Genomic DNA, 11,219 nt, shown 5'->3' with positions numbered 1-11,219 from the left:
AGTTGAATATATATTATTAATTAGAGATTAGGGGTTGATGTAGAGTATATATTATGGGTTCATCCAATTCAGTATTATTGACTCAAAGATTTTATATTTTGTAAGAAGTCTATTATATAAGTACAAATAATAAATTTCGACTTGAAAAATCAATTGAAAGGTAATAGAATCTCAAACTCAAACCCATAAGGTTCAAAATCTTGATCCACATGTATAAAAGACTTACTAGCTAATACACGTATGAGATAATAATTTTAGCAACTATATCATATATTATTATGGAAATCATAGCAGAGTACAAGGATGTAGCATCAATGAAATAAAATAATGTAAATTTGAACTTTCTAGGGCTTTCAAAAATATTCATACAAGTAATAACTTAGGATGATGCATCTACGATTTGAATTTTGTTTCAAACTTCACATCCCAAAAGATTCACATCCCAGAGGATGAAGCTCCATTTTCCAATTGCTTCAAACAATTGTGCAAATGAAAAACAATATTTTTTAACCAAGCTTCATGCTCGGTCACTTCATCTGCACTGAGTTGCTCAATCGATTCCCACCAACCTCTCTGCCTAGTTTCTATCATTTGGTCATAAAACTTTTTTTGAGCAATTGCAGCTTCTTCTATGATATCAAGTTCTTCAAGCCTGGTGCTGAGTTGATTCACTCTGTTTCGAGCATGAGTCGCGTCTAGATGAGTACTTGGACTTAACTGCATATTAGGATTCTGAAAACGAGAAACGATCACATCAGGTGTAGGGTGGAAAAATGAGTATGGGTTACCTGTTGGGGAAAAATACATTATTCCAATGTCAACATCACATTCTATAACGAGTTCGCTAGCCTTTTTGTATAAACCTGCACGACGCTTTGAGAAGGTAGCATATCGGTCGGCTTGCTTTTCTATTTTTTTCATTGGTATCTTTCGGCGCCCTTTACTCTTCTTATTCACCATGCCTAAACTTACAAGGAGAATAATAAAAATATTATTGATGAAACGTTTTTTGAGAAATGATACTTACAAGAAGCGCGATATCACGACTATTTATATACATCAAGAAATTCATTAGAACGCGTGGTGATAAAGTTGTTAGCCAAATATTATAATTGAAGTTAATCTTTTCATCACAGTGAAAAGTATAATTGGAAATGAAACCAATTTTTTTCTTTAAATGTGTTTTTCATGTCAACCACATCAATGAAATCTAAAATTTTAAGTCAAAAAAGGTAAATATTTTAATAAACTCATAAGATTTCCAAGTTGCTAGCCAAATATTATAATTGAAGATAATCTTTTCATCACAGTGAAAAGTATAATTGGAAATGAAACCAATATTTTTCTTTAAATGTGTTTTTCATGTCAACCACATCAATGAAATCTAAAATTTTAAGTCAAAAAAGGTAAACATTTTAATATACTCATAAGATTTCCAAATTAGGATTAGCAAATACGTAAATAATTTAAACGTACACCAACTACAAACCAAAATCTTTTAAATTTTTGGTATAAGAAGCGAAATCAAAATCTTCATTTGCATTAACAAAAAATAAATAATTTTTTTTAACCAAAATAGGAAAATGTACATCTTAATGTGCTGATTGAAATTTATCAAGTCCAAGCAGACAATAGTAATCAACTGAATATAATTAGAAGTGATACAAATTGTAGGTCAAATAATTTTAAAATTTTACAGCAAAACCAAATCCTTCATGCATAAATACGAATAGACATTAACTTGAGTAGGATCCGAAATCTAACTTGAATAGGTAAATGTTTCAATGATAGAAATTTAAAAAATTAAAAAATCCTCTTCCTATGTGTATTAACATTAACCAAATCTGAAATTTGCTTTAGTTGGAACATATTTAACGTGGTTGTTGAAATAATTATGAATGTAATTAGAAGGGAACAACATTTTTTCGAGGAAATTTTCACAATGCATTAACGAAATGAAAATATAACTTGAATACGTAAGTGTTTAATGTACTCAGTACTCACAAATTTTACCAGGCACAATTTTACTAATGTCAATATATTAACGGTGAAAGGTTGTTAATTCAATAAAATGATTTCTTTGGGCTAGTGCTTGAACAATGTAAAATTTAACATCTAGACAGATTAAAAAATGTGACTACTCACCCACTCTTTGAGTATTTATATTTTAGTTGAGTCTTGTACAAGTCAATAATAACATTTGAGAATTGTTGACATGACTAGAGCTGGAACTCGAATAGCTCGGGTGAGTTTTGACACTCTTGGAATCAAATTGACATTGCAGATTTTGTTGTCACTTGGTGCCTTGCGATCGCAAGCACCAGGATTGCAATTGTTGTGATTTGAGTCTGGTTAGTATCACAGAAGAGGTCACGCTTTCGTGATCGCGAATTGCCCAAAGCTTTCACTACTACAAACAATATTGTCTTTTCTGAGGGCAAAAATCGATCGACAAAACGGTTAAAAATAGTGAATTTTCAACTAATAATCGACAGATTCGTGGTTGTCTGAAAGTAGAATGCAGTATTACAAACTGATCGAATCTCTCGGTAAAACCGACTACCATCAGTTTTCCTATCGCAGGGTACTATTCTACCACTACATCATTGGTGCTTGTTGGTCTAAGTATTCATTTTTCTTATTTATATACTCTTTAGCCGAATTTTTGCACGAACATAATCGACGAATCCCGTTGGTTCCTCCAAAAAAATTGAAAGAAAAAGTTATTCACATTCTCATGCATCTATGTCAATTTTGTGGCTGGTAAACTGTACCGACAAAGTTGATCGATTTGCTTTTATTGGAAAGGTTCAGTTTTAGTTGTGTTTGACCTTTCCACAATCGCGATCGACTTGTCTGCAATCGCGGGTGGGTTTATGAGTTGGGTCTCCCCGTGAAAGCGATATAGGTGATCCCTATCCTGAAGGCCTTCAATTTTACGTGGGTCGCGATAGCAGACTTATAAATTGGTTTTTAGCAACTTACCTCTTCCTTTTACTTAGACTTTTACGAATAATAGTGAGAAAATTTGTCCACTTATTTTTCTCAGTGTTTTACAGGATTTATATGGTTGAGAAGAGCATTAAAAAAAAAAACCAAGTGAAAAACAAGTAAAAAATAGGTCAAATTGGAGAAAATGAGAAAAGTGGTTTGAAGCGCAAAAAGTGACCAGAAATGCAAATCTGAAAAATCTTAAATCTATGGGCTAAATTCGTCATTTTATGGGGAAGTTAATTGGGAGAAATTTCTCATATCGTTGGCCACATTTCAAGCCTCGGAAAGTGGGGTTCATCAACACACCATTGAAGGAGAAGATTGGAGCACTTTACTGTATTGAATATCTAAGTGTGTAGTACTCCATTTCATTACTTGATTCTTGTTTATGAAAATATTTATTGTCCAAGTTTTGGATTGAAACTCTTGTTATGCTTATGTATTGAATTATTTTTATTTCTAATGAAGTGGGTTATTGTTTCTTTAATTATTCTTGTTCATTAATTTTTCTTAAGGAATTAACTAACCCTAGGTGTACTACTCCGTAAATTCGGGTTAGGTGTGAATGTGTTAAATGAGTATTAATGTGACATTTTAGCCGTATGAAGTGTTATCGGGATGAGTTTGAGTGAAATAATTGTTTTAAAACCAAGATGAACAGTGAGATGCATAAGATTTGATAGAATCGATTAAGTTTACGATAGGTCTGACTTCAAGCCTGTTTACGTGAAAATCCATTGGGAATTGGAGAAAATTTAGAACATAAAAGTTGTAGAACTTTGATATACCTTTCCAACATATATGGACCAGCTCAATCGGAGCTTTGTGCTAAGAGTTATGTCTATTTGACTAACACTGGTTGGAGCATAATTTTCAGATTTTGGACAGCGCTTTTGAGCCTTTTCTTACCCGAAACTCCTTATTTTATTATAATCTGAAGTAAAAACATCCATAACAATATTCTAAACTCTAAGAGACTATTTATAGTCTCTCTATCTCTATCCCTAAAGAACCTAGGTGCTCCAATCCTTCAAGAACAGCAAGAACATCATTCTTGCAATCAAGAAACTATCAAGAGTTTAGTTTGGCGATCTAGTTTCATGAGGTTTCCTATAAGATAAGTCTTTCAATCAAGAACCTTTTAATTCTATAAGATTATATCGTTTCTAAACACTAGAATAAATCCATTCACCCCAAAACCCTATAAAATCAAGAGCGGTGAAGAGTTAGAGAAAATCGTAGTATTTTCTGTAGACTTTCAATTCGACCAGCCATATTCAATTGGTATTTCCCGGTAATCTAACAGTTGGCAAGCCCAAATTTTAACTGCGTATGCATAACATATAAGTCTTAAATCTGAACGGTGGAGATTTAATTTGGAGGTCCATAACAGTGCCTTTAGAGATACGAACAGTAGCTACGAAATTGGTAAAAACTTATAAATATTAGTTGTGCAATCTTCAAATTGGATGTAGAGGGATTCTTTGAAGCGCAGAGCTTACGTTTGGAATGTTTTAACGGGATTTAAGGTATGTCTACTTTTAAAAACCTTCTTTTGGAGAATGTCTCTTTGAATATACTTCGACGATGAATGATGAATTTTGATAAAGACTCATGCGTCTGTAGGGTCAAGCACGCATCGAACCTTCATGTGTATTACATATTAGGTTATATGAACCGTAAGAGGGCATAGAAGCTTATTTTTCTCATAAAGAAAAGAATCGACTATCAAAAGAAAAAAAAAGCAAAGCTTAAATTTTTCATTATAATAGAATGATTTAACTTGATTTTTAAAGTGATGATCATCAATATATTTTGCCCCTCCCGTGGGATGAACGAATTGATTTCTAAATTGAGAATCTTTAAATGTGATTTGCCCCAATTATGGGATGTTTGAACTTGGTTTCTAAAGCATTGGTCTTTAGTGTGTTTGCCCCTATGAACATGTTTCAGTGAGTTGAAATTTGATTAATGATTTGAACATGGTTTCTAAATCGATTTAAGACTTGATATACCCCTACTAACGGGATGAGGAACATAATTCATACTGAACTATTAGGCTTTCATACCATGATTTGTGGTTCGGCTAATAGGCCACGATTTTTTTTTTTTGTTTGTTTGGCCTAGCTACTGGGGAGGAAGGATAGTTGTTATGGATCCTAAAGTGGTTTTCTTGGCCATTCGGGAGGAAGAGTGGCCATCGAGGGTTGGTATTCCTGGTGTGATTCATGCCTAGCCATACGGGAGGAAGAGTGGTCATCGAGAGTTAGTAGCTCCGGTGTGGTTTTTGCCTAGCTATTCAGGAGGAAGTATAGTCATTGTTGGTTGATAGCCCCAATGTGGTTCTTCTGAGCGGTTTAGGGAGCCTAAAGTGGTTTCCCCTTTGTTACAATTGATTTGGGCCTATATTGGCATGTTTGTGGCTGCCTGTGAGCTGGCACATTGATGAACTTGAATTGAAAGGAATATGATTTAAATATGAGATACAACTTTTTGAATCGAAATAGACTATTTCTTCATTACTAAATTAAACTGGACTTTCATGATTTACAATGCTTACTGATTTATTGTCATAATTGGCATGATATGATGCTTTTGAAAAAAATTGACTTATTTCTCCATTTATGATTTTTACTGAGCTTGGAATTCACTATATCACGAATTTTGAACTGTATCATTGATATTGTTTTTATTGATTATCATTACTGTGATATGATCATTTTATAATATGAACAATTGCCCCTTAGACACTCACTGAATACCTAGTACTTAGGCATATCATTGTTGTTTTTTATGGTATGTTAGGTAGTGGAGAAAAGCAGGTACATGTGGATCGCACGGATTAGAAGTACTTGCTGCTTTCGAGTTGTTGATGAGCCTATACTCTTGTTCGTGGGTTTCCATTGAGTGATTTATTATTTCTTATTAGTTTCGGGTTGTCTCCTGAATTAAATTATTTTCTTAGAAGCTCCATAGACAAGTGTCATACTTTAGGTAGTATTGTGCAAGCCAATACTTAGCTTGTGGGCATTTTTCCAGGTGTGGCGGATATTACAGATTATTACTATTTAAATCATTTACTTATTCGTATTAAGTATTGTCTTAATTTGAATTTGCATAACTTGATTAATTAATGATAATTGAACATTAGTAATAATTATTATCTTTACAAGGTGCTTCCGATGTGGTTAATTAGCATCGAATGCCTGTCGCGTCAGGGTGGGTTTTGGGCTGTGACACTAGGACTTGCCACACTTACTTTGATTTGAGCTCGAGAGAGGAAAATCGATATGGGAAAGAATAATTAACAAGAATTTGGGACGTTAACCCGCATCTAATAACTTGAGCTAGAAGTAGGAAAATTTAACTTGAGATTCAATTGATTGTGCTTAATATCGCACTCTAAGGCTTGAAAGAGCTTACAGTGAACTTCATTTATTTGGTTGAAAGACTTTCAATGAGATTTTAGAAATCATTATCTATAAACATAAAGTCGCTCTTAGTTTGTAAAATAGTAAAATGCATTAGATCGTTACTTGAGAGTAATTTCCCTTATATCCATGCTTGTGGCCATTGATCATTTTACTTGCTTTCTAGGTTAGTTTATATTTTCACATTAGTTATAATCTTTTCCAGAATAAAAAAGTTATCAAGTGTTTGGCTTAGCTTAGAAAGTGATAATTCCTTATTTGCTTGGTCGCATGATATATTGTTTTATGTTGGAGTCGATCCGGAATCATAGTTGGGTTAATTGTATTACATACGACCGCGTCCACTTTTTGACTTGACAAGTAAATTTGGACGTTATCACAGACAATAACCTGTGGTCGCGAAGATCGACCTATAGGTATAAATACAAAATATCTCGAACCAGCTTTACTCTTTCACCATTTTTGGACTTCTAAACTTCGGAATTGGAGATTCAGATTGCGTCATCTTCAATTGAGTTAAGGTGAGAGTTCTAAACGTCTCCTTGAGTTTACATCGTGATTTTGTGTGGTATGATTTATCAAAATAAAAAAGGTTATAGATATAGTTTCTAGAGTGACCCGACAACTAAAAATCAGATAATGACAAAGGTTACTGTCTGTGATAACGTCTGAATACACTCCTCAAGTGAGAAAGTGTACACGGTCGTATGCAATATAATTTATCCAATTATGAGTCGAGGTCGAATTCCACTGGGAACAATGTAAAGACAATCAAGCAAGTAAGGAATTTTCACTTTCTACACTAAGCTAAACACTTGATAATATTTTAATCTTGAGAAAATTACAACTAATGCGGAAATGTAAACTAACCTAGAAAGCAAGTAAATAATCAATGGCCACAAGCAGGGATACAAGAGAAATTACTCTCAAGTTACAATACAATGTATTTTACGATTTTACAATTAAGAACGAGTTTATGTTAGTAGATAATAATTTCTAATATCTCATTGAAAGTCTTCCTACCAAATCAATGAATTTCACTCTAAGTTTTTCCAAGCCTTAGAGCTAGTGTGATTTGAAGCGCAATCAATTGAATCTCAATTTAACTTTTATATTCCTAACTCAAGTTATTAGATGAGGTTTAAAGCCCAAATCCTTGTTAATTAATATTTTTCAACCTCAATTTTTCTCTCCTGAGCTCAAATCGAAGTACGTGGGCTAGTCCTAGGTTAGCTAATCCCTTAAGAAACATTAAAGAACTAATTGGATTAGCTAATTCCTTAAGAAACATTAAAGAACTAGATTAGTTAAAGAAATAATGTATAAGCATAACAAGAGATCCAATCCAAACTTTAAACAATGTATATCTCCATAAACAAGATTAAAGTGATGGTATAAAATGCTACGCACTAGATATACAATACAAAGCAAGAGTTGAAGAAATGGGTAAAGAAATTCTCATTGAGTGCCTTCAAATCTTCAAACCTGGATGTAGTTTCTTGCTCCTAGGCTTAGAAATATGGCCATAGATCAAAGATATTTGCCACATGTCTTGCTTTTGTAGCTTCCTAATTTTTCCCATAAAAAGTGACGAAAATAGCCTTCAAATTTCAGATTTCCAAATCTTCGTTTTAACCACTTTTTGCGCTTCTAGCCAATTTTCTCATCTTTTTTAAATTTAGCCTCTTATTGACTTGTTTTTTCACTTGATTTCTTTAAATGTTTTTCTCAACCATATAAAACCTCTAAAACACTAAGAAAACATTATAAATGCACTAATTTTCTTACTATTATTCACAACAGTCTAAGTAAAAAGAAGAGATAAGTTAGCAAAATACCAGAAATTCCGCATGTGATACTTATACAGAATACAAGATATGTTGAATATATTATTAAAGATTAGGGCGGATGTAGATTATATGTTAGAAATTCGTTTGCGATAATTTTGGCTCAGACCTTGTATGTGTTAAAATTTCACTAAAGAAATAAAATGTAGAAATGTATTTCACACCCAGAAAAGCAAATGGAATGCAATAAAATTCTGAATTCGGGTCCATAAAGTTCAAATCCTATATTCTCATATATAAGAGACCTACAAGCTAATAAACATATGAGAAGATAATTTTAACAACTATATGTTGACACCCAATTTTGTCCCGCATCTCCTCCGAAATACCTATTTATACTTCTGGTATTTCGAGAAATTAAAAAAATATGCATTTAAGTTTTACTATAATTATTAGTCTTTTATTAACACCCACGTTTTATTTATTCTTCTGCAGTTTATTATTATCATTATTATTATTATTATTGTTATTATTATTATTATTATTCTTAAATTATCATTTTTATTATTAATTGTCATTAATTATTATTTCTTGTTATTTCCATTATCATTATCATTATCATTATTATTAATAATTACTAATCATTATTATCAGCGTTATTTGTTATCAATTATTAATCATCATTATCATAGTTATTTTTATTATTAATTATTATCATTATTTTATCAATAATTGTTATTTATTATTATTATTATCATCATTATTATTTCTTATTATTATTATCATTATTATTTTATTATTACCCCTATTATTGTTATTATTATTAATTTATTATCATTTTGTTATTATCAATAATTGTTATTTATCGTTATTATTTTTATTTATTAATTACTATCATCTTTATTATCATTATTAATTATTATCATTTTTTAATTATCAATGTTTGTTATTTACCATTATTATTATATCTATTATCACCATTATCATCAACATTATCATTATTACCATTATCATTGTTATTTAGCAGTATTACTACCGCTATTTATTTGCTACTATTATTTAGTATTATTGAAACTTGCATTTCTCGACATTTCTACCAACTTCCGCACACACATCGCATTTATTTCGCACATTTAAATGATAGCGTTTGTTATTAAATATTATTGCACGGTCATTTGCGACATCATATAATATTATCCGGATCTTTTATAATTACATATTTACGTATTAGGTGATATTCTAGCACCCTTAGTACATCGTTAATCAAAATGGGTCTCTTATTCAAATTTAGAAGCCAAACTATTTTTTACACTCGGTCCGTATTTTGACTTACCGGACCCCAAATCAAAGTCCGATTAACTTCTAATATTTTTTGGACTAGACCATATTTTTTGTCTCAATTTTTAGACCAGTCCATGTTTAATTTACTAGTCCATCCTTTTAATACCCAGTCTAAAATTTGACCCGGTCCACAAATGGACCAGGTCCGATACATTTTTTCGTCCAAATAAGGGAAACCCTTTTAGGGTTTCCCCTTCATTTTCATATACTCCACCGCCTCCATCCCTTTCCCTCTTTTCTTCTTTCTCTTCTTCTCCTCCATTCCCGCTCCTCCTCGCCGCCGCTCCCACTCACCCCCCTTTCCCTCCTTCTTCTCCGCTCCCCACTCACCCTTGTCCCCCACTTTTCTCTCTCTCCCGCTCCTCCTTCCCTTTTTTCAGTACAAAAAAAAACAACGAAAAAAAACCCTATAAAAAGACAGTAAACAACGACAACAAAGGGGGGAACAACGAGGAGGAAAGGAAAAGAACAGAAATGAACTGAAAAGGAGGGGAGTGAGAAAAATCAACGAAAAGAGGAACAAATCAAAAAAAGGAGGGTTTTCGTTGTTTTGGGGTTTTGATCTTAGAGAAAGAGACAGAGAAAACAAAAATCAACGGGTTTGAATCGTTTGAGAACAAAGAGGAGGAAAACGGAAACAAATCAAAAAAAAAAAAAAGAGGGAAATCAACAAAGAAAGAAACAGAAAGAAAAGGGGGGAGAGGAGCGAAACAAATCAAAAAAAAAAAGGAAATCAACGAAAAAAAGAAACAGAAAGAAAGGGGAGAGATCGAAAACCCGAATCGACAGAAAACTGGAATAAAAAATTCCCTATCAAACACCAATTTTTGTCAACATAGACAGCGAATAATTATTCTGTTTTACTTTCATTTTCTACCGAAACTTTAGTTCCTTTAATCAATTTCGAGTTCGTCGCGTTCGAGTGTAGATTCGAGGCCTCTTCGACATCCCAGTTCATTGCGCACAAAACAGGTAAACTTCGATACATTTATTACTTCGAGTCTTTAGTTTCTGCTTTTAGTTAAATTTTTAGCTGGTTCTGCTATTCTTATGTTATGTAGTTTTCTTTGTCGTCATATTATTTTTGTGATGTTTGGGTGTTGTTAGGATAGAACGTTAATCGTCGAAATGAATCTGAAAATATATACCGTAATTTGGATGTCTGGACTGATTTCCCAAAACTCAGAACTCATTTAGAACTAAATATACATATGGTATACAATGAGCTATTAAGATAAGGTGAAGGTATACACTCGCTATACGTCTGATATACACACTAGGTTGTGTATATTTTAGATATATCATGTATATAATTAAAGCAGGTCAGTCATGTCCCTCTGAGATATGTTCGAAATAACGTTTCTGTTACGAATGTAATTTACCTGGGTTTAGATGTGACGAAATGATTATACGACATATCGATATTCGTTGTTGATTTTATTTGGTCTGCAAGATCATGTCCGCCTGTTTAAAATGATAGGATTAATGTCGAAACGACCAGTTTGGGATTTCAGTTAGTTTACCATGTCATTGCTGCAATACTAGTTTCAAAGGCCTGCATTTTTCTACATTCCTTTAGAATTCGTTTAAATCGATAGGATTCATGCTGAATATACCCATTTGCAAATATGAATATCCCTGTTGAATGCAGCTGTTTTGGTATGAA

General features: G+C 32.5%; 1 protein-coding gene across 1 annotated transcript; it reads right to left on the bottom strand.

The window, feature by feature from the left end:
- Positions 1-435: 435 nt before the first annotated feature.
- On the bottom strand, positions 436-960 carry LOC132637916 (agamous-like MADS-box protein AGL61). Its single transcript, XM_060354928.1, has one exon. It carries the CDS (start codon positions 958-960, stop codon positions 436-438), a length of 525 nt encoding a protein of 174 aa, XP_060210911.1.
- Between the last annotated feature and the right edge of the window lie 10,259 nt (positions 961-11,219).

Source organism: Lycium barbarum, chromosome 4 (assembly GCF_019175385.1).
Source record: "Lycium barbarum isolate Lr01 chromosome 4, ASM1917538v2, whole genome shotgun sequence".
Classification (NCBI taxonomy): domain Eukaryota; kingdom Viridiplantae; phylum Streptophyta; class Magnoliopsida; order Solanales; family Solanaceae; genus Lycium; species Lycium barbarum.
Note: the sequence above shows the minus strand (reverse complement) of the source record. Positions and strands in the feature narration are given on the sequence as shown.